This window comes from Streptopelia decaocto (genome assembly GCF_964273445.1).
Source record: "Streptopelia decaocto genome assembly, chromosome: 6".
Taxonomy (NCBI): domain Eukaryota; kingdom Metazoa; phylum Chordata; class Aves; order Columbiformes; family Columbidae; genus Streptopelia; species Streptopelia decaocto.
In genome coordinates, this window is record NC_138660.1 from 34,496,056 (window position 1) to 34,520,920 (window position 24,865).

At 43.0% G+C, this 24,865-nt stretch overlaps 1 protein-coding gene across 7 annotated transcripts in view; it reads left to right on the plus strand.

Annotated features, from left to right (window-relative positions):
- The window catches only part of AGAP1 (ArfGAP with GTPase domain, ankyrin repeat and PH domain 1), a 365,836-nt gene extending 341,583 nt beyond the window's left edge, over positions 1–24,253 (plus strand). For all 7 annotated transcript variants that reach the window (XM_082055530.1, XM_082055531.1, XM_082055532.1 and 4 more), the window contains 2 exons: positions 15,059–15,314; positions 15,803–24,253. In XM_082055530.1, coding sequence (XP_081911656.1) covers positions 15,059–15,314; positions 15,803–16,006 — 460 coding nt within the window. In that variant the 3' untranslated portion in view covers positions 16,007–24,253. The remainder of the gene's footprint in view (positions 1–15,058; positions 15,315–15,802) is intronic.
- Positions 24,254–24,865: the final 612 nt, after the last annotated feature.

Consider the following 24,865-nt stretch of genomic DNA (forward strand, 5'->3'; position numbering starts at 1 on the left):
TGAGAGAGGTGAAAAAAAGTAGTTTTTATCCTGTAGACTTGACCAAAACATACTCATTTGCCATCTTCGGTTCTTGAAATAACTGCTCTGATAGTAAATGCAATGGGCAAGCCCTGTGTGATGAGAGTGGCCGGTGTAGACATATATGTTTCATTAGTTCTTGAAGGGCTGGGAGGAACTGAGCCCACCTTGAATTACGAAAGGTGATGAAACTTCTCACAGACACTCCTCAGGTGGAGAGTGGCTGCTGTATTTCAGTATGAAACACCAGTTCCAGTGAGTTTGGGAGAAAATTCTCCACCGAGAGGTTGCAGAGGTGGGATTTCATGTGCCTTTATTATGTGGCAAGGACTGAATCCAAAGGTCTTTTTGGTGGAGGAACAACGGTCTTCTGGTGAGCATTATGATCCTCTTGTAATTTGGCAAAGCAGATGTTGAGTCACGGAGGATCAAGGATATGATTTGTGTGTACTCACAGCCCTCAGTTCATCTGTCCTCTCCTATTTGAGTCAAGTTGCATTTTAAACTAATTTCCCCTTCTAGTAGTAATTAGGTGTATACTATTTCCATTCACATGGCGTTGTAAAACAAGCTCTTTGTTTTCAAGGGGAATAAATACTGTGTGGAGTTCTGCAGCAGTGGGGTATTTTACACCATTCCAGGGGCACATCATCTCTTCAAAATAAAATTTTAAAAAGACCTATTGTAATGAGAGTGTAAGGTTTTGGTTTTTTTTAAAGTGTGACTGGCAAGGGGAAATTATCAAGACTGGAGACAGTAATTATGAGCCGCTGAAAACAGCAAATCAAACTGTCCATACCAATATCCCGGAGGAAGGTGCCCCAGGAGCCAGGGAGAGGGGTTGGATTCGAGCCGCCTGGGCACGAGCCCTCTGAGCCATGGAAGGTGCTGATCGTAGTTGTCAGTTTTCTGCTGTTATCAGCTCTCCTGCTCTAAATACAGCCCAGCCACCCTTGTCTTAAAAGGATCCTTAAACCCTCCTTTTCTCCCCTTCCACCGCTTCAAAAACACAGCGGCTGACAGTCCAAATGTTTGAAATAATTGGATTCTGCATTCTAATTCATCTGTAAAGTATTCGTTGATTAAATTAGCCTAATAGATATTATTTCTTACATGACTGCATAATTTCATCCTGATTGGATCACTATGGCACTAACGAGTCCCCCCATTTACTATTGACTTGAGAATCACAGAAGGCTAGAGATAACTATCATCTTGTTTCCATTTTTTTCTTTCCCAGGCTAAAAGTTAAACTGATTTATACTAAAAGGGCATACAGCCAACGCTCAGGTACAGTTGTATTTTAGTCTTCGAGACCAGTGTTAGAATGAAAAAAATATTGGTTTATATAATCCTGAGCCCTCTTCTATTTACTCAGTGGGTTGTTCTGAAGCAGAAAGATTAACTGACCATTTAAATTCCTTTGGGGGAAAATGGAAATATTTTTAAATAAAATACATTTTATTATCTCATCAAAACAGATAGGCGCATTGCAAATGAACCTCATAAGGACGGCACACATTCAAGGAAATGAAAATACTCCTTTAAAGATAATGTCTCAATGAAAGTGCTTTTAGCCTCTATTAGTAAGATTTTTCTTTAAGCTGCAATTTGAATGTAACCAAGAGAAAGGAAGAGGAAAACAAAATTATATTTAGTTTTCACGCTAAATGAGAGCGGATATTTCTTTCCCAAGTAAGAAGGAGCTACCTCAGGGTCCCGCTCGTCTGTCCTAAGGATGACAGGCTCCCTTCCTGCTGGCTCTTTGCGTGCAAGCAATGACCCAACCCAAGCAGACCTTCTTCTGCAGAGGCTTTTTGTTGGGAAGGGGTTAACAGTACAATTGGGTTTTTTTTTTTTCCCCTGCCCCAGTGGCTGGAAACAGCTGGTGGGTTTTGTGTAGCGCCGGTGAACTGAGCAGTCAAAAGAAGTTTTTGGCAAACACTCAGCCTGCCCGGGACAAGAAGAGGTGGGTCAACTCAGGAAACCGTTTTCATGAGCAAACGGGGGAAACAATGACCGCTCAGCAGGAACAGAAGGGACACCCGCTCCCGCTGAATAGCTCCCCCCAAAAAAACTGGCTCAAAAGGAAGAAGGTCCATTCGCTTCTGGGAATCCAATAAATTGTTTCAGGAAGTGAAAGTCTGTCCAGGCTAATGGAGCCGTGATTGACAGGTGGTTCTCATTACAGCACCCATCAGGGGACAAAGTGAATTCCAATGTTATTTAAGAGGTTAAGTAGAAATAAGATGCAGGTGACAGCCCAAGGCTTGAGGCATCATGCACTGCTATTCCTAAGTTGTTTGGTTTGTTGGAGTTTTTTTTGTGTGAAGAACCTCCTCAAAATTTAAAATGAGTTGGGGCAGGGGAAGTTTGTCAGATAAATTTTGGTCCTGCCATGACTGAAGATGAGCTTACTGGCTGCACAAGAGAGGGAGCAGAGAAATGAAGGTTGTTTTGGCAATTCTGGCATTGGAGAGTTCCTGTTCTTTACATCCACATAATGGGGATGTTACATCTGTCGAGGAGGTGCAGCGAGGTGAGCTTCCAGCACTGGCTACCATGTCCTGATGCTCTTGGACATCCCACTGGAGGAAGACAAAGCACTGTGAAAGAATATGGTGGTGTGTTCCTGTCACAAATTTAGAAGATCCTGTGACCCTTTTCCTGAGCCCCCACAAGGGTGTCCTGTAGTACTTGGAGCCAAAACAACTGCAATTACATGACATTTTTATGCTTCTTGTACTCATGCTGTGGCAGCTATTGAGAGCAAATCACAAAGTGTTTAGCTCAATCAGAACAAATCTGAAGTAATTTTGAACTGAAATATGCAGAGGCCACCTGGGGTTAGATCACATTTCTGGGTGCACTCCTACAAGGTGTGAACCTAGTCTGAGAAGGAAGAGAAAAAGAAAATTAATTACTAGTGACTCAGTTTGCCTTGTGTTCCTGACCAGTAGGCATCTTTGTACCACCATAGGCTGCAAAGCTGAAACTCAAGTCTGTTTCTAGCCTTGTGCAGCAGAAAATGAAGGCAAACTTGCTTTGCAAAGCATCCAAAACACAGCATTGCTTGCGTAGAGTATAAGCACCATGATGTGGTTTAAGCTGTGACCAGAGGTTTAACATAAATCCATACATATGCTGAGGATGCTAAACCATATAGACTGTTTATTTATCTCTGCTACTGTATTTTTCCTTTTATCTGAATGCCCAGATAAGCAGTATTGGGTGTCTCAGCACTTGTGGATGTCAAGGACTGGGAAGCTGAGGGATCTGCTTTGAGTCACAGTATTGATAGAATATTGCATGGTGCATGGTCAGATACAAGGATGTAATTTAACCAAGAGGTTCACGGCTGGCTTGTGAATGACAGTGAAACTCCCAAGTATGACGTGTGTAATAAATCTGGTTCAATGCGGAATTAATGTGGTATTCAAAATGATTATTTACCATTGAAGTTCAGACGTGACTGTGTACGAGAAGTAAATAGCTGTGCACAAGGTATTGGGGAAGGGCACTTAGAGAGAAGGAGAAAAATACCCGCTTGCATTGTTTCACAAGTGCATTCCTGAGTAATACTAATGAGAATTGCACTTTAAATGCAGGACTGATTTGTGATGAGATCAGCTCTAAAGAGTACATTTGTGGAATGATAACCTGATTGGTGGTGCTGCCTCTTGAAGAGCTGAAGGGGTCTAATTGGCATATAACGCACTATAAATTTATTAGCAACTTCTGCTTTCCCATTGGCGGACCTTCTCCTGCTAACCACCAGGAAATTACCAATTTTCAGGAGTTAGTCATTCAAGTCGCACCGCGTCTGGGTTTTGAAAAGAAGCCTGCATCACCGCTCTTATAAATCCTGGCTTAGAGCTTGTACATCAATGGCCAGCTGGAAATCGGTCACTTCTGCAGTGGGCAACTTGAGCACCGTGTGTTTATTATTCAACTTCTATCCTCCTTGGCTTGTTCCTCCTTCCCACCTCCTTGCAGCAAGTACAAGTTGTGCAAAGATCATTAGGAGATAACTAATCAGTTTGGCAGCCCTTGGGCTGCAGCTGCCACAAACCAGAAATTACAATTTTTTGGCAGTTCATGTTGAGGGCTTTGATATACTTATTGATACATTGAGCCCTGGGGCATATCAGGCAGAGGAGGACATACCCACTATTTTTTTTTTTTTCAGGAGCACAATAGAAATATTCAGGAGCCCATGTAATTATTTCAGTGACTTTGCTTTTAAGATTGAGTCACAAATTAGAAAATAATATTCACATGTTTCTTCTAATTGGTAACAGATTAGGGATATTTAATCTTTTTTAAAATAATTTCCAAATGTCTCCTGAAGAGGGATTTGCAGGGAAGTAGCTGAAAGAGAGAGGGCACTTATGCACTTAGAGTGCTTGGGCAAGAGGCTTTCATTCTTTAATTCTGGCTTTAATTCTGGCACATGGCTTTTAAAATCTCTGCACACCTCTCTCTGGAGGTGCTCTCGAAGTGGAACTTGCTGTCGCTTTTGGCAGGCATCTCCAGTGCGGATTTTCTTTGCTGTCAAGTTTTATGCGGGTTTCCCACTGTTAAGCACCAACCGTATGGCTTGTAAATCATAGAAGCCGAAAGGTTTGCAAGTGATTAATAGGCAGAGATGTGCAATTAGAAATGCTTCAGCAGTACTTGAGCACTCGAGTGTCTTTTGAAAGCTGAGTCCATTTCTAATCTCACCTTTTGGGGCACATTTGGGCAACCTCAATGTTGCATGTCCCATTGTTGAAAACAGACGAACAAAAAAACAACCCTGAGGTTTAATTTCTTAGGGACAGAGAAGAGCTAATAGATTTCTGTGGATATTAACTGCTGAGGTTTTCTAAGGTCTTTTTTTAGTCTTAGTTACTCAAATTAATTCTTCATCTCCTTTGCTCTTTCAGAAACAGGAGCTGATCTACCAACAGCCTTTTTCAAACTAATCATCATTTATGGTTTTAGAAGGGCATCAGACACCTGCAGCCCACTAAAACTGAGGTAGAGGCGAGTCCCATCACTTGCTGAATGGAGGGGACAACTCAGGAGGTCTAACTTGCCAAGACAGGCAGCACGTTTACTAAATAGAAATAGTCATTAACAAAAGGCAACTAATGGAAGAGTCTGATTACATTAACGATTTCTGCAGAGTCCCTAGTGTCAATGGTATGTAAGAGGTGACCCAAGCAGCTGAAGAACTGACCATGGGAGGTGGCCTAGGCAAAGGTGTGTTGGTGGAGAAGGGAAGATGTGTGGGAGAGGAAGGGGAGAGTATGAGATATATGGGAATTGCCAACGAGGAGACGTTTAAGGTGAGAGTAGCAGAAGGGAGAACTCTAAGTCACTAGGGAAGAGTTGGACAGTGGAGAGGTCCCTGTAGCATCTGAAGAACATGGGTCATAGAAATGCTGCCCACAGGGGTGTTACAGGTACTTCCCAGCCCTCTAAACCTCCAGTTCAAACGTGCCTGCCTTCCACCACTGACTTGTGCAGAGCAAGCATTTGTTTTTATTTGCTTGCTGCTCCAAATGTGTTTTTCTTCACAGTCTATGCTCAAATACAATGTTTATTACTTGTATTTTCTCTTTTTATGTCTCACATAAATTCAGCGTAATGTTGGTTGTTTTTTTCTTCCAAATACTCTGAAGAATATCATCTTATTGCTTGTGCTGGAATTAAGATAATACGAAATGCCCCTGAAAGGGCTTTTGTTGTTCTTTGTAAACCCAACTGTAGGATTACTCAGAAGCTATTGGTAACAACAGACCAAAATTATCAAGAATTTTTGCAGGTCTTAGTGAAATGTTTTAATTAGACTGTCCTCTTCCAGTTCCTGATCCTCGGGTGAAGATCATGTTCCCCTTCTAGGGCTACAAAGTTGTTGAAGGGTTTGGAGGGGTAGTCGTATGAGGAGTGGCTAAAGTCATTTGGTTTGTTCACCTTGGAGAAGAGGAGACTGAGAGGAGGTGTCGTCATGGTTACAGCTTCCTCACAAGGGGAGGAAGAAGGGTTGGCACCAAACTCTTCTCTTTAGTGACCAATGGCAGAACCCAAGGGAATGGCAGGAAGATGTGCCAGGAGAGGTTTAAGTTGGACATTAGGAAAAGGTTCTTCACCCAGAGGGTGGTGGAGCACTGGAACAAGCTCTTCAAGGAAGTGTCACGGCCCCAAGCCTGACAGTGTTCAAGCAGAGACTGGACAACATCCTCAGACACATGGTGTGAACTGTGGGGTTGTCCTGTGCAGGGGCAGGAGTTGGACTTGATGATCCTTGTGGGTCCCTTCCAACTCAGGATATTCTATGATTCCACAGCCCACAACGTATTTTTTCCATTTTGGATCACTGAAGCCACCTTTGTGTGCTAATAAGCAAGCTCTCATTTGAGATCTCTTTTAATGCCCATGCTGCAAGTCTGTCAGCCCTTTGGGGAGACCTCGGAGGGTTTACCCCCCTCCCCACCTCATTATTTATAAGGCATTGGTACACTCATAGTTATGCTACTTCTCCACTTTACAGCGTTACGAGCCGAGGAAAAGCTCCATTTCTCTTCTCTCATCTGTTTATGATGTGATACGTTCCAAAGCAGATCACATCAGCGACTGTTATGGTATCCTTAATGCGCTGTGAGAGCCGCGTGGCGGGCGGAGGGGCCAGGACGCACGGCGCTGATGGACGTCCCCGTTACATGCCACATTGCTCAGGGTCTGTGGGAACCGCGCTCCATCTCTCACCTGGCACAGATTATTGAGATTTATGCATTGAAACATTTGTATGTCACTCCCCCCCTCACCCTTGAATACTGTACAAGAGCTTCCTCTAATATAAATATAAAAGCAGAAGCGTGGTTTGGGGTGAAAATAGCCAGATTTTTAGACATAACCGAGATAAAAGACTACCTTAGTTTTCACAAAACATTTCCTAATTGATCATTTTTAGTTCTGTTATCTGTCCAGAACTACTTCCATGTTTTGTGTAAAAAATGATTTAAAACTGAATTTTCATATTTTTTTCCTAAAAAAGTGTGTAATGCTTTCTTGAGCTGTATTTAAAATACCATTGCATTAAGTTTAGCCTTCCTATAGGATAAAGTTAATGTTAACAAATTGCAAATTAATGTTAACAAGTTGCAAATTAATGGAATCTTCTAAACTGACTGACTGTATATCAAATTGTAAATTGAAATTTCCAGTCTGTGTTTAGGTACTGGCACAATGCAATGTGATTTATACACTTAAGAGATCAGGTTAAGTGTGGTTACCCATGAATAATGAAATGCATTAGATACATGTTTGCAATTAGCGTTCTCTGCGTATATATATATATTGCTGCAAACAAGCAAGAAGCAAATATACTCCTTGGTTTTAGCATTTCCATGCAACTGTTGTAGAGCAGCTTTTGGCTTTTTAAAGGTAGTATTTGTAATATGCCCAAGTGTTGAGATGGGCCACCCAAGAAATGGCAGCAGTCCATGTGTGTGTCTAGAACCACACAGTGATAACTCACATATTAGCCTTCCCTTTTTCTTTTTGTAGCCAGCACAGTGATATGTTTTGGTTTAAATTTTCCTTGGATGTTTATAAGTTTGTACATCAATACCTAGATAAAGGGAACTGGAACATGAACTCAGTAGTTTTTCTGTTGTTCGACGGCGGGTGGGTGGAAGGGAGCAGTCATTCACGGCTGTTGTATTCCACATCCTCTTAAGGTCTCTCCTTGCACATCTTAGCAGAAACCCATCTTCCTCCACTGTTCATAGTGCTTTTTAAAAATTGTTTTCATGGAGCTAACTGTTTAAAATCCTTAGAGTTCACCACTGTTAGCTTTTTTCTTCCTAAATGTTGCTGGCAATGCTGTTTAAAAAATTCTGGGGCTTTTGGGGTTAGTGGAAAAGTACAATTTGTGGCATTCTTCAAGCTTTTTATTAAATCTCCAGGGACTGTTTTCATTTCACATAGTTGCACGGAACAAAAAAAGCTTGGATTTGTGTTGAGAAAAGACTTAACCAGCTTGCAGGGCTTACATTATTCTCAACTTAATAAGCCTTTTCTTACTATCTGCAATATTCCCTACTGTTGTATGTCACCTAGCTTTTACCTAACTTTACACAGAGTACACCTCAGATGTGACAGATTTTATCAAGTATACCTTAAAAATTATTAGATCGAGAGTTGTGCAATGAAAAAGTAAGTTTGCTGCCATTTTATGTGATATATCAGATCCCACAATTGCAGGGTATTTATCTAAAAAGGCTGAAATCAGTAAACCTTGATGTCTTGGCCAGGCTGGTAATTAATGTTGTGCAGTAATAAATCCTGCGAGTGTCTTAACACCTAAGGGTGAGCTGCTGGTTACTTGGTGGCGTCACTGGAAGGCTCACCTAGAGGTGCAGAAATAGCAGCTGGTTTGGAGCCCTACATAGGGGGGTGCTGTCAGGAGAGAGGGTGAAGAAAGTGGAGAAGCTCCACTGAATCCAAATTATGATTATACTGGTGTCATGCAAGACATGATGAATTTGAGAAACACATTCAGCTCTGCACGTATGAGCGATCTCTGTCTGTCTCGTGCAGCAGGGCTTTTTTGCCTTAAACACACAGCTATACAAGGGAAACTGGAAAATATAGTAGTAGAGCTAATGGTGGAGAAGACACGGACCTGTAGGCTTCAGAAAACAGCTCCCTGACAGTGTGAGGGGCTTCAGGCATGGATGGGAAACTGCCTTTATTTGTGTCTTGTGGGGCCTGTGTTTTTGTTTGGTTGCTTGAATAGGTCTGATGGTAGGAGAACTTGAAATTGGAATATTTCTACAGCACTGAATTGTCTCTCTCTGCCTCTTCTGGCTAGTGGACAAAACTTTGCGGGTCTGACAGTGGGTTGAACGCTGTCCTCAGCCAGATAACTTTCCCAGCAGAGACAGTAATTAAATAATTTCCAAGCTGGGTTACCACACTGCTGTCCTGCAGAGCCCTGGTCCAGAGTCCAAGACAAGACACAGGTTGGCTTATCTGCAGCCTTTCCATAGGGCTGCTCTTCGGCTGTCAGGGATGTTTAACTTGTAAGAACTAATAAGCTTAATAGGTTGACTTTATTTAATTATTAATGATCCCTTTCTGTCCTTACAGCTCATAAAACACTCTGTAGGTTGGCAAAACACTCATAATATTGATCAGGAGCCAGAGAGATATTTATTTCCTCTTTGCCCCGGCACACATAAATCTTGGTCCTTTGCCTCCTTCTCCTCGGCAGGCGGGATTTACAGTGGCCTGTTTCTTAAAAGCTTTTCGTAATTAAGGAATAAATACCTATCGGTCTTTGTTTGCTGTCTGGAGTCCTCTTGTTTGCCAGGGACCTATATATCCCCAGTGGGTTTGTACGCCTTCCCCCTTAGCAACGCAGCCGGGCAGAGAAGGCATGCATGCTCGGAAGCAGTCAACTGCTAAGCACTTACTTTGCAATAGAGTGGGGTCTTCTCCTGCAGAGAGAGGAAGCCCCTGTGTTTTCTCAGCATATTGTTCCCAGCTCCTCTTCCATGCCTCTCCTCCCAGTTCCTGCTTTGCTTGGGGCAGGAAGATGCTTTGGAAATTCCTTGCTGCTAGCCCTTTCTTCTCGCCTTCTCTTCTTCTTCCCTCTTTGCTAGTTGCAATTAAAAACATCATGAGCCTTTCCCAACCTTTCAATCCCGTCTTCCCCACACACACTGAGGTTTCTCTTTTACCCATCCCAACGTTGCATCGCCAACCCTGTCCAAAGCGATGCGGTTTATTGGATGCACGTGGGGTCATCGCGAAGGGGTTTGTTAAAACGGCAAGCCCTGGCACAACCAGCTGCATCATTAGGTGATGCATGCTTCTTGCATGCTGGACCACGAAGCTAATGACACAATCTGGGACTCTGCAGGAGTTTGGGAGGTACGGAGGTTAGATTTACTTCATTTTCTTGGAAGAGACACATTAACCTTGTCAGCTGGCCAACAGGAGAGAAAATTTGGCAGTGCTCTTGCTGAGCTGGCCAGGTTACTGCTGCGTTAAGTGGTTGTACTTCAGTGAGCAACCAGAAATGGCAACACACAGCACATGCATGGCAATGCTAGAGAGACCATTTAGAGACTGCCCGAGTTACAGAATTCTTTTCTTTAGTGAGAGAGAAGAATAGATAAAAAAATTTGAGACGCTTTTTAGTGTTGTTGGAGGTTTGGAGGATAAAACCACTTCAAAATGCCTGCACCAAGCCTGCTTGGTATAACTGATGGTGGGAGATCAATGCTCTGCCATAGTAAATACCTGCTGTACATTTCTAATGCAACCTTTTGAAATTTCATCAAGTCTTTTAACAAACAGTGACTAATTTTAGATAACGAGCAAGTGACACAACATTTTTGTCATCCTTGTTAACACTTTGGTAAGAACAAGGCTGCTTTTTGGTACTGGAGCTGTTGAATTTTGATGGGAAGTTCTCAGGGTCTGCATCTGCATGCTGTTGCCTACACAATCAATTCAGAGTTGCCGTATGAATACAGCTTTTATTTCCACTCTGCACATCCTTTTCGTGTTTGCCTTTCATGCCTCTCCACCAAGGATACATGAGGGGCAAATGAAGTCGAAGGAAGAGGTGAATGGGAGCGAGGAAGAGTAGGATGGAGAGTTGTTACCAGCGGGACGAGGCTCCTGCTCAGATTTGTTGGGTGTAAAACCACACAGGTGAAACCAAGGTGGGAAGAGCCACATGATGCACTCGATGGGTGTGAGCTGTGTAGGACGTGGTGCAAACCCACAAGTGGGGAATGCAGTGTAACTCCTGCTGTGAAGCTGTGCTCTAAGGAAATCTGCTTTTTATATTTTCTCATGCTACCTGGTTAGCCCTCCCCTCTTACAGTGCCCAGTATTTTTGTTTCCAGATAATAATGATGTGATGTGGCTGGCAGAGTAATTTAAATAATTGGACATTATCTTGAGAAGCAAACACCTAATTAGATCAAAATAAATGGAGAACTGAAATTTTCATTTATTTCTAATAACCCTTTACCTATGTACAGTATCGCTGCCATGGCAGAGATTTCATTATTCACACCACTGTGTGCTTACAGTTCACTAGTGATGGAGAGTCCTGCAAGAGCAAAGAGCTTGGTGGTATTTTTTGGCCAAGTCTTAGTGGCTTGTTCTTCTCTGTTGCATTTGGCAGTGAGGTTTGAAGTTTGTAGCAGCAGTCTGTGTTTGAACGGAAAGCTTCAGAGATAAAAGGCTCAAAGAAAGTCTGATCTTACAACTATACTTTTTCTTTCTCTAAGTTTATAATCTATTAATTCACAAGTTTATAATCTATTAATTTACATGTGTATATGCATTGAAAAAAAAATAACAGCTGACATCACTTTAGAAAAGTAATTTTAGTACATATGAGGAAGAGACAGCTCTATCATCAGGAGCATCTGAGTTCATGATGATGTTGCCTCTCTAGCACACTGGCTTTAATTTGGTCCTGAAAACAGAACTCAAAAAAGTTCAGTAAAAGGGTCTTGTTTTGGCTTTGACAACTATAAATGAACATCTCTGGCATTGAGGGCACCCTTTAGAGTGGGAGTTATCAAGATTACAGGCAAGGGAATAAAACAAGAGGGAAATATTTACTAGCAGATGCACATTTCCTTTATTTTTAGAGATTGGTTCAGCATCTTTCTCCTGATTAGTTGCTCTTCCCCAGATTTCCTCATACTCTTATTCAGCTGATTTATTTAAAGGTATGTCAGCACTGGCTGAAATGAAACACTGTGCCTCCTCTTCCTGCTTATTGCTGACCGCTCCAATAATTCATTTTTTAGCTCATTAGCTAACGGGGGATATGAGCAGTGGTTCTCCAGGGGACTGCAATGAGGTTAAGTGATCTACTGCTGACAACTCTGCTCTTGGACTGGCCTTCCTTGGGGGAAATGAAACCTCAACCAAGACAAGCTGTGGATCCCAGAAGTGAAACTGGGGCATCAGAGAAACAACTACAGTGTTTATGTCTTCTTGTTGGGACTTCTAAGATGAATGTGAGCAGTAGAGCTGAAGCTGTCTGCCAGGAAAGTCCTCAGGACTTCCCATTCAATGAGATGGTTTGCACCAGAGATGTAGGGAGGATGTCCATGGACCTTGGCCATCTAGATACTCTTTCAGAAACAGTCCCTCTGTATTTTGGCTGTCCATGAGATGTGGGCAAGTGTGCTTTTCCTCCTACCTCTGTGATGAAGTTTCATTTTCTACCAGAAAATACAAATGATGTATCTTTCTTGTGCTTAGTTTGTACAGTTGAATAAGAACTAAATCTCATTTGACAGCCAATGTCAGTGGCAAGCTGCCCCGAAATGTCTGAGGCTTTTAAAACACCTTAGTTTGTGGTGTTTGCTTTGTTCCCACCACAACTCTTAGTGTGACTTCAGAGGTAGAATTTGTCCTTAATGAACTGAGTCTTTTGGTGGCCTCTTTGGTCAAGAAGAATTAGGTGGGTTTTCTGAAAAGGGAAACTGAAGAGAGGAAAAATAATCACATGCAAAGGTTGAGTTTTTAGGTGAGCATAGCCTGGTGGTACAGCCCAATGCAGGTCCCGCTTTGGCCGGGCACAAGCCTGAGCATCTCCTGAGCGACCCAGTGTCTCCTCAGCTGCTGCCAAGCTCTGCAGCACATCTCAGGTGAAGGGATGGGTCCTGACCAGAGCATACAGTCAGTGTTAATGCAGAGCATTCACAGCTTACTTGGTCATACTGCAGGAGAGTGTGTGAAGGAAGGACCATTTGCATCCTCTTCATCACTAATGCAGGTGGCAGCATGTTCCTTTTCCTGTTAGTTTTATTTTTAGATGGGTTTTCCCTTCTTTTCCCAGACTTTTGTGGAAGTAGGATAAACCTGAGCAGGACTGGGTTGTTAGTTTCTCTCCTGCTCTCTTACAGCCTTGCCTCATCTGACTTGCCTTTGTGATGCTCCCATGCAACACATGGCAAATGTGAAATTCATGCTGGTGAATTTGTAAACCAGCAACCTAAAGCTCTGAAAGCCTCTGCCTGAACCTGGCACTTACTGTCTCTGTTTTGTTACATACCGCTGCATTATTATTATTATTATGGTTCAAGATTAATTAGGAGTGGTGGGAGACTTGTTTAAAACAGCTTGTTTTCTAAACAGGAGGAGACTTCTGTCCAAGCCATGGCGATCACAGCAATTGATGCTTTGACAGGAGCCAAAAGTTGCTGTCACTCAAAAGACGGTCTGAGAGAGAATCATTCACAGCCTCCTGACTAGGCTTAAAAAAATTGTATTAGTTTTGTGTGTGAGGTATATTTTGCCTTTAGGACATTTGGGCGTATGAGAAATAAATTCTCTAAGCCCTGGTGTGTGCCGCTGTTGTAGAACATCGCAGGCTGAATCACTTGATTTTTCAGTCTGGCATGTTTAAATGTGTAGTGGATATATTGGTTATACTCTCAGTACCTCTATACATGTTTAAAAAACATATTAGATGTTTGGTAAACATTCTTGAAGATACTCTGTATGGATACTGGAACTAGAACTGTTGCAGTATTTGCAAGAATGCTCATTTTATTGTAAATAATTCCATGTTACTTTATCTTCCCCATGGCACTGGTTCAGGTTTGGTTTTTTTACCTTAAAAAAATACAAGCACAAAAAAACATGAATTAAGGATGCAATAGTAACAGAAGTCCTTTTCTTCCTCCTCCCCATCTGGAATACCTGAAATGATACTCTGTTTATCAGATCCTGCCATCAAAGGTTAATTTGCAGCTCCCCAAATGTTTTTGTGTGTGTCTTTTAGCTTGCAGGAGTCATTCAAACGTTTGATTTAAACGAAGCACTCTTTGTGTTAATTTTCTGTTTGCACTTTTGCTCGGACAAAAAGCCCTGGACTCGTTTGTAAGGTAAATTGTGGTCAGGGTAGAGAAGGGGATGCTTTGGGAAGCTGTGCCTGAAAGCATCCAGGGAGGTCAAAGCAAGGTCACTCCACATGTACCAGGAAACGATGCAAAACTAATCCAGATTTACTGTTGGAGGGATCTGTTTACATAAGTATTTAAAAACAGATTAGGGTTAACCTGACACTAGATTACTGGGAGTACTGTAAACAAGGCTGAAAGGCGTAAACAGAGCTTTGCCTTTTGTACTCCAGAGGAGAAATTCTGTCACCAGTAGCAAGTTGCTTGGCTTAGGTGATGTATATGGTTTTCACAGGATGGACAGATTACCTGAGGTACCTCTAAATGGGACTTTGTCTAGGGTTAGATCTCTTAGATCATATAATTGTATGGTAATTTTTTAATGGAGACTTGAAGGATTTGTTTGTAGTCCTTGTTTTCCTGTGTAACCTAATACCATCCAGAAAGCTTTTGATAGTTCTTTGACATATCAGGAGGAAATGGTGCTTCAAAAGTATTGTTTTGGTGGTTTGCATTTTGGAAAAACAAACAGAAGAACCATCCATATGCCTTTTGCATAGGAGACATTACTCAACTTGTAGAAGGAAAAAGCACCCCTGCAAGCCAGGCTGTGCGTTTCAGGGCTTGCTCTCCTGTCTGAAATGCTTGGTTACTTCTAGTCTTAGACACAGAAATTTGATGTGTTTTCTGTAATGTATTTTTCAGCACAACCTTAACATGGAACCAGGCTGCCTGTTTTGTCTTCTTGATGGTGAGGGCTCTTTCCAGCCCCCATGGCAGCCCAAGGTTTTTTTAAGACCTCCTGGCTGTTGTGGTCATATGACCCCCTAGGAACAGCATCCACCCAGGGGGATCTTGGGCATTGCAATAATATGGCTCAGTAATGATGAAACAGATTACACAAATATCACTGAAAATACAAGATTTGGGTAAACAGTTGCTATGAGGGCTTTCTTGCCAAAAATTTGAAGGGGGAATAATTCTCATGTTGTTTAACTGCTGTTTGCTAGCATAACAATAGCTGAAGCTGAACTTGCACCATTTTACAGAATCAACAAAGTTGAGTTAGAGTGACCTCTCTGCTTTGGCTCCTCTAGGGAAGAAAAGGAGCGCTGGATACGTGCGAAATACGAGCAGAAGCTCTTCCTTGCCCCACTGCAGTGCCTGGAGCTTTCTCTGGGCCAGCATCTCCTGAGGGCTACGGCTGAGGCAGACTTGAGGACAGTCATCCTACTGCTTGCCCACGGAACTCGGGAAGAGGTGAACGAGACCTGTGGAGATGGGGATGGGCGCACAGCCCTCCACTTGGCGTGCAGGAAAGGAAACGTGGTGTTAGTGCAGCTCTTGATTTGGGTAAGTACGTGGTGTCTGGGGAGGGGTCCGGCTGGATTGGTTTTTGCTTGGCTATGTCCCTCAGCAGGACCACCCAAACCTCCTTCCTGTGGGGTCCACAAAGCCTTTGCTGGTCCCAAGTCTAGACATTCCTCATTGCACGCTCTCAAAAGACAACAATGTGATCAAAAAGTGTGTTTCTGCCTGTCTGCTGCTAATTGATGGAAAGTAGAGGATTGTGTAGGAAATGAAGAAGGAGGAAATTCCCTAGCACCTGTTTGAAACACCAGCATGGAGAATTTTGTCCCACACACGAGCCTTTCCCCATAGAAGCTTTTATGTATGTGACTCAGTGCTGCGCACATTATCAGGATGGTATCCTGCCTGGTCTCTTCTCCCTCCTCCCCATCCTCAGTTACATTCAAACCCAGCTGTCTCAAGTACTTTCCCTCTATCTTAATGCTCTGTTGGCACCTCGGTTTCCAACAACACGCCTCTTCTTTCCGTAGTACGGCGTCGACGTGATGGCACGCGATGCCCATGGGAACACGGCGCTGGCCTACGCCCGGCAGGCCTCCAGCCAGGAGTGCATCGATGTTCTCCTCCAGTACGGCTGCCCTGACGAGCGCTTCGTCCTCATGGCCACCCCAAACCTGTCCAGGAAGAACAATAACCGGAACAACAGCAGCGGGAGGATGCCCACCATCATCTGAGGAGCTCACTCGTGTATTCGCTGACCTGGATTACATCGCAGCCTCACATTCCTCCATCCCCATCACAGCTCTGCTCTGTGAGTCTGGTAACTCTCCTTTTCCCTTTTCCCTCCGGTACATCCCTGTCCCATCCGGAAACGGCGCCTCTGGAGAGCGCGAGGGGATGAGAAGGAGCAAAAGGGGCTGCAGAGAAAGCAGTTGTTTCAGTGACAGCTCTCGAACGGTGGAAACAAGCAGGCGAGAGCACGTGGGTTTAGCAGGACATGCCACGCGTGGCACCGGGACCATGGGAGAGCGGTCGTCCCCGGGGTTGGGGACGCAGGCTCCCCCAAAGCGTGCAGGGAAGGGGCGGAGGGAGAGGCGAGTGAGAGGAGAAGGAAGGAGAGATGGTGACTTTCTGTAACTGACAGTTAAGCACATCAGTACATTTCACCTCTACCAAACGCGACGCCTGGATTTCATTCTCTTCTCTGAAGAGCTTGACGGCATAAATCAGAAGCAAGCACAGAGTTTGTCAGGTTTGAAGCTCCTATGATGGTATGTGTCAAATCAGTTGTAGCTAATCTGTCCGGGGAGAATACTGGCTTCATTACACTTGTATAGTTGAGTTCTTCCAGCATTACCGCTGTTTAATAGAACATGATTAGTCATCACGGAGAAAAAAGCATATTAGCTGAGGAGGTAGTTACATGGCACGCTTCGGTGATTGCTTGGATGTGATTGCAATATTCTTAGAAGCATCATATTATCTCAGACATGTTCTTTCAAGCCCTTGGAGCCCTCCTTTCTAAATTCACTGTCATAATTTAGTATCTGTTTAATTTTTCAGTCCAAAGAGAGGAAATGAGTTGCTGAGTGTTATTTGACTGCAGTCTCCTTGGTGTAAAAACAAAATGGAAAAAATAAATAAGAGTAACTATGAAACACAAAAAGGAATAATGAATACCGCTAAGGAAAAACATTTCAAGTATGTGTAGTGAAATTAATAAATGCATTAAAGGCTAATATTTTTTCAGCCAGCAGAAATAGGTTCTGTCTTTTTGCCAAGGTAAATGTGTTGAGTTTTTGGTCACTCCTGTGATGCATTGCCTAACTTATACAGATTTTTGTATTGTGTCTCTAGATTATATGTATGTAAAATCTATTTGAATAAAAAAAACCATAAATATGCATTGATTTTTTTTTTTGTACAGAAAATTACATCTCTGTTAATTTATAAACTGTAATGGATATGTAGTAGATAATGTGCAACTAGTTAGGATCTGTGGGTTACAGATCATTGTACATTGAAAATATTCCCAGCAGCAAACTCTTGTTTCCATCGCAAGCCTTTGAGGAACATATCAGGAGGAGATTATGGCACTTTTGGCATGAAAAAAAAAGTGGATGAGACCTATTTGAAAGGAAAAAGAGGCTGTTTCTCAGCGCTGTAAATATATTTTACTCCAGAAGTCACGAAGCTTTCACAAGCCAAGACAAAAAGCCCCAGCCTGGCTGTGGGAAGATCAGATTTGATTAAGTTCAGAATTGATAGCCTTCACTGCGGCGGGCAGGGCATGGCTGCGCTTGACTCCCAACTTGGCTGCTTTCGGGAAGAAAAATGGCTTGTGAAAGTAGCCTGGACAGTTCATTTGAATTCCAAGTTTTAATACTTCATTTGATTGTTTTGGTATTACCAGGCAGATCCCAGCTTCTCCTGTTTTCAACGGAGTAGGATTCTGGAATGGGGAAGCAGGCTGTATGGTTTTTGGCAGGCAGAATAGTGATTTTTTTTTTTAAGTGGATTATGGCAATGTGAAGATGTGGAAGAGGATATATCACGGAGAAAGTTGAAAACTCAACTGAATTTGATGGCAAAGGAGCAATTATGTGAAGGCAGTGAGGTGCACACAGCATAGTAATTTGCAAATCTACCTGCTCATATGTATTTCCCAAGCCTTCAGTGGTGCTCTTCCTTGGGGCTGTGGATTTCCTTTTGCATATAAGTGGGACGAGTGTAGCAATTGCTAAATAAAGCTATACGTGGACAAAATGTGAAGGAAAAAAAACATAATCTGGGTATCTTAAGGGGAAAAAAATATGTAAAAATCATCAAATTGTGAAAGAAAAGTGAGCCTCAAGGTGGAGACACGAGAATATTGACCAGCTTTTTCCTATTTCGCGATGTTCTCATTTTGTACTTTGTTACTGTGTAGACATTTAACTATTTGGGGGGGAAACCTTTCTTCAACCAGCCCAGGCTGCTGCATCAGAGTAAGGCTACAGCTGATTCTCTTCATACTGGGATAATTTTTTTTTTTTTTTAATTGAGGAAGGGTGTCTGTTATAATTGTTGTTTCTCCATCATTCCCATGCAGCTCCCTGAGCTTTGGTACTGATGGGTGGTCCTTCAGCGATGGGACAACCCCTCTAACGTGCAGCTGAAGGGGATGCTGTGAAGCCCACTGTGTCTTGGTGCTCGTGAGTTTTACACCCCTCCAGGGGGACACAGCAGGGATTCAGGAATCATGGTCCCAGAGGTGCTATACCTGTCTGCTCTTGCCCTGGGAGCATCATGGGCGTTGGTATCGAAAAAGCCAGTCCAATATTTCAAATACATGGTAGGCAGATTTGCCGCTGTTAAGTTCTTAATGCATGTTCCATTTCTGAGCTGTGTTTTTTTCCTAACTGAAAATATTTTCTGTACATAATTTAATGCTCTCTTTGGGTCACCTTCTCTTTTAAAGCTGAGAGTGATATTTGAGAAACAAGGGCAACCAGGCTGTCATGCAGATTTCATGCAGAAGAATTATACGCTCCTTTCATAAAAATTTTCTGAAGGCAAATCTTAAAGTATGTAATATTTTTAGGGAAGGAATTTACACTGTATTATAGGAAAAATCCAGGCTAGCCAACTAATAACCTCATACTTCAATTAAGCAGTAGCACAGTTGAATTTAACCTAAACATAGTTTTCCCTTGAATGTGTAAGCATTGTCAGTACCTATGTTGAAGTGATGTAGAGTATGCGATGGTTTCCCTAAACATGCAAGCATCTGTGGGGAGGGTACCTGGATGTACACACAATGGCAATCCCTTCAAAAGACAGGAGATCTCCCAGCAGTGTGTCCAAGTCAGGAGAGCCCTTCTCTGGCACTGCAGCCAGTGATGCTCCAGCCATGGTAGAACAGACCCCAAGGGTCTGTGCCTCACGGTGTGTCGGCTACAAGATCTCCGCTTCAAACGGGTTTGGTCGCATGGCTCTGAGAAGTTGTGCAGCACCTCCTGAGCTAGTAGGACAGGCCACCTGGCAAGGAAGTCAGTGTAGACTCCATCCCTTTCTTGCACGGTGAAGGAGAGAAGGGAAAACCTTCCCGCCACAGCTGAGAATGAGGATGAAGTTCTCCAAGGCTGGAGCCCAGTGGGACTTGGCTTTGTGAGCTGAGGTCTCCAGGTTCCGCATGCGTTTTCAGGGGACGTGTTTGCACTTTGCAGAGGATGTTCTTGAAGCCATCCAGGTGCAAAAACAGGTGATATATCCTGACACTTGGAGAACCTGCAGGAATCATTCCCATTGCTTTCACTCTGTTAACCCGTCTGCTTTCTGTTCTTCGTCTCGTGTTTAGCCCCTCTTGTTGCTTTTATGGAACCCACTTGCCAGGCTGTTTATGCCCTTTGAGTGTGTTATGAGCAAATTAAATTGAGATCCAGTCAATAAGAAATCCCAGCAGAAACATGTTAGCTAAAGCTGTTTTCTCCAAAAAATGGAGTCTGCGGCTGTGATTTTTGTTGCGTCCCCCATTTAACCCTTTTTGTTATCCCAGATACCTTTAAATCCTCTTTCCTCTGCACTTTATCCACAACAACTAAAACACTAGAAGTGAATCCGCCATTGCTATTAACATCAGCACTTTCGTTCTGTTTATTTTAAGCTAATTGCTGTTGGATGGTGGAGATGAGTTGGATGTGTTGTATCCAGCTTCTGAACCTTGCTATTTATGAGGAAATAAGATGTAACCTTTGGAAAATTCAGGGTCCTGCCAGTGCAGAGATTTGGCCAAGGGCTCCCATTACCAGATTTCTGGTTTCGTTGGTAAAAGGAAGCAGAAGAAAAGCTATTTGTGTAGAGCCTTGGTATGTTCTGAGTTAGATGCTGCTCAGAAAGCCAGGTGAGCTCCTAGAAGGCAGAGAGGATTTTTTAAGCATTTGGGCATAGTGTATAATAACTGTAAACATTAGTATTGTTTAATTTGCTGTCTGTTCCCTGTTTCCTTAAATTATGTGTGTTAGTGCAAAAAAATCTTTAGCTGCACTTGGCGATTTCCCCTGGCCAGAGGAAGCTGAGTAACGTAGGGAGAGAGGAATAGAGGTGGGAATGCAGATACGGGCTTAGATATTATCTCTGGCACTGTAATGTAGTATAATTAGATTATATGGGGTTTGGATAGCTTCATCTTTTATATTTGTATGGAGATCGGGAGAAATGAAGTAATTTGTAGTTTCTAGTATAAAGTAGTAATGGTGGAGACAAGCACAGATTTCACAAGGGGGTCCCGAAGGGGCCCTTTCCAAATGACTCGGGGAGCCGCGTTTGCACCTTAACAGGGAATAAATGGTCATTGTGGCTGGAGGGACTCAAGGTAAAAGAGGACAGCGTTGGGGACCAACCTCAGGCCACCTTGGCTGGATAGGACACAACTTGCCCATCTGCATCTCATCACCGAGCATCTTTGTTTCCGATGTGTACGTGGGATCTCTAGCTATTAGTCTTGGATTCTCAGTTGAGCACTTGCTTCTGTTGTTAGTGATTCGTGGGTAAAATCTATTGTGTGGAAAACCATTCTTGCATGTTCTTGTGTTTGCTGCATGGCAGAAAAAAACAAAACACACTCCAGATTAGAGTTCTTTTTAAGGTACAAAAACACTAAACCTACCCCAAATTAAAAAGTTCTGCAATGAGTTTTGACTTCTTACATTCTAAGGTGCAAAAAGAAGGTTGGTTTGAATGGTTTTGTTTGAGAACAACTTCCTGTTTAAAAAAGTATAAAGGTAATAGAGCAAAATATCCAAAGCTGTAGGTAGGTAGATTTGTTGTATTACGATATTCTAGGTTCTGGGTTGTTCTTTAGTGTGGGCCATTTTTTAGCGTAAATACTGGGTGGTCTCATCTCATGACTGTTTACCTTGAGTTGACTGAATCTGTTTCGCGTTTTAAAGGGGGGTTTGAAGGGTTTTGGCCAAGATTTTCAGGAGCTGTGAACAGTTCATGTTGTGAGAGGAGGATTGAATGATTTCTGAAAATAAAAGGTTGCTTTGGGGTTTTTTTGAGCCATTGTAAGCCCCAAATCACTAGGCATGCTTCTGGTTGTCTTGGCCCCTGTGTTTCATTTCAAGTCACAGCAATGTGTGGATGAATTAACTCTCATCATTTACAATCATTCCTGAATGTTCAGGGGGATTTTGCTTGTGGGCAGATGAAGTAAAAACACCTTGCGCTTCAACAGTTTTAGCCTCTTCATCTCTGTATGTCCACCTGTCTCCCAAATCCCTGTGGCATATCCAAGACTGACTATTTTGCATTGCTTCAGAGCTAGCAATTTTTACCTGTGTTTTATGTACAAAATGTGAAGGTGGGGTGGGTGGGGATGCTTACAGAGGTCTAATGGCATGGCATGTTGCTTGCTGGCAGTGAATGCACCATCAGCTCTTTTGCGTATACCCCGTTTTCCAGAACCGATTGGTGTTTTTTTGTTTCTGAGAACTGAAGTAGCTGAAAACACTTTCCTGGTCCTCTCAAATGACAAGGTAGAGTAAAGCCCCTCACAGCAACTCGATATAGGGTCTGATCTGTGCTGAGGGAAAACCTCAAGCTCCTGCAGGACTGAGGAAGGGTTTTGGTGCTGAAGGTGCGTTGTGATTTGGCAACTAGTTCCCAGATCTGGGGGGCTGAGTTGGTAGATGAAGTGCAGTCAAGGTGGTTGGAGTCCTAAGGCCACGTATCACATGGAGGTCACTAACTACATGTGCTTTGCATTTGGGGTGTGGGTGTGTGCTTCTAGATGCATATATGCTCTACATGCTGCTATTAGCAATTGTAGAAATGTACACACATACATTTACACGTTAATCAAAACCAATATCTAGAGCCAGGTGTTTGGTTAGATGTTTATAAACAGGCAAGTTTCCCATTTGAGCAAGAACAGCCATTTCCAAGAGCGCAGGAGGGGGGACAGCTGCTCGAGGGGTGGTGAGATGCAGGAATACAAGGCACAGGCTTAGTGCGGCTCTTATGAGCCATCAGGCACTCAGGACTCTCACAGATACCTGCCTCAGGTATTCAAGCAAATCCAGCTCCTTCAGACAGCAACACTCAACTTCGGAAAACTTTTGACTTGGTCACTGGGCCTTAGGGCAGCCCTTTGCTTGAGAGAAGGAATCCAGCCCCACGCTGTTATCGTGGGAAATGCTGGGAAAGGAGATGCTGAAGGTGAGAAGAACAGAGGACTTGCTGCTCAGAGGCCATTTTTTATATATACATCTGCTTGAAACTCAGCTTACTGGCTGAATTTCAGTTCAGGATCAGTGGGCTGCCCTCCTATGGCTGGTTCAGCAATGCTTCAGGTCCTGCTGCTGTTTGTGGAGCCATTGGGGACGATGGCGGTGAGATGTTTCTGAAGAGCGTTTGCCAGGTGGGACAGAGCAGCTCCTCATCCCTCCCTCCACGTATTTGCAGCCATTGTACTCTAACCCCAAAATTCTGCCATGAGGGAGTGACAAACCTCGGCTAACATGTGCTGAGGCTTTGCGTGTACCAAGTAGTCCAGGAAAACTTGACAGAGTGTTTTCACACCGTTTCTACCCTTGCTTTCGGTTTACAGTGGTATCAGGGGAAATCAGCCAGGAGAGGGCAAGCCAGGCAGGGTGAGAAGGATGTTTGCTGGAGCTGGGCAAGGTGTGGTAGGAAACACGGCTGAGTACATGTGGTGAGAGAATCACTTACTTCCCTTCTTGCATCTGCGACAAAGTAATTTCTTTGAAACGCTGTGGAAAACCCCTCCAGGCATTTTTGCCAGTGTATCTGGAGATTCAAGACATTGAATCTATGGAGCTTGTTTTGCAAATCCACAGGGCAAACAGGACGTACCTGTCCTCTGAAAGCACAGCCCTTGCTCCGTGGGAATACTAAGTTTCCAGGGGACCACACGCGTTTGGTCCAGCCCTCTCTTACTATTTTAACGTCGAGAGCATCTTTCGCTTGTTGGCCACTTGCATAGGTGGGTGCACAAACTGAAGTGGGGTGGTATTTAGAAAGGGGAGTTCTTGGAAACACCGGGGGCTTGTTTTGTGTAATGATTGCCTTTGGACTCTGGTTTGGGATTGCCGGGGCCCGATTCTGCAGCTCCTGCTGCATTAAACCTCTCGACTTCAGCAGAGTTTGAGTGTATCCCGAATCCTTTGCCCAAGTCCAAGGGAAAATGGCTTCAGGATGGCAGAGTTGGGCATGGATGGGCTGTATCCTGACCCCTCTGAAGTCGGCGTTTGGCCCCTGGTTTCAGTGAGGTTGTGATTTGAGGTTCAATCTAGCCAGCACCTTTATTTTGGGAGGCACCATCAGCACCACTTGGGTGTTTTTCTTTATTCCTTAACCTGTGACCGCCTGCAAAGGCTAGATTTTATGTTTGACTGTGTTTAGCCCCCAAGTCTTTCAGTTTTTCTGCTTTGTGATGTTTGTCTTTCTGGTTGGGAAGGGGAGAAAGAGAGCCCAGGTGAGTAGGGACACCTGGGACCTCTTATTGGGGTAGAGGCAGAAGATATCTAGCATATGGCAGATATATAGCAAGCTTTGGGGTTTGTTTTTCTGTTTCTGTAAATAGTAATGTATAAATGATGACAAGACAGTGTGGAAATTATTAAAAAAAAGTATTTTGTTGTTGTTTTATATTACCTCATTCAGCAAGTTTGTTTTACAATGACTCATTGATGCTTTATTTATATTGTTTGTACTGTAATTAAACCAATTGACAAACTTTTCACTTTGCTTGTTGCTTCATATGATTTTGGTTTGATTAAGTATGCCAGTTTGTATTATGTTTCCCTTTCCTCTCTCTCCATGTTGAGATTTTTGTGTCAGCTGTACAGTATTCTGAACAATTAAAAAAAAAAAAAAAAAAAGAAAAAAAGGAAAAAAAGTTGTAAAGTACTGCAGAGAGAGGCTGCTATATTGTATAGGTCTCTTTCTAATAAAGACAAGAAAACTTGTTTGTCACAGCTTGCTTCTTTGTTTGAGTCTTCATTGCCGTGTTATTGAGATACACCCACCCTGGCCCCGCTTTCTTCTCATATTAATGATGAGATACTGTCACTCTTTGCCAGTAATAAAGATGAAGTATTATCCAAGACCTGGGATGTCAGAAGAGCCCGTAATGGTGCAAATTGATAAATTAAAAAGCAATAAGTCAACCGGACTGTAATGGTGTATATCTAAGAGTTCTGAAATAGCTTGTGAACTGAATGACAGATCTCCCAGCAAAAATATGCGAGCTTTCATTAAAAACAGTTATTCTCCTCGAGGAAGAGAGAGTAGTAAATGTTGCACCTAGACTTTAAGAGTCTCTGGAGGAGATCCAAGGAATTAGGCCAGTAATGGTTACATCTGTATCTGCTAAATTGGTTGAAATGATCATTTAAAATAAGAATAATAAAACATCTTTAAGGTCATGATATGGTATGGTCTAATCTCTTCTTTGAAGGAAAATCATGACTCTCTATTAGGCTTCTCTGAACAAGTCGTTTAAAGCCCTGAACCATGGGCAACTGATTGGCATTTATTTACATTTTTTAAGTTCTTGGCCCAAGCACATCACGAGAAGAAATCAGGAA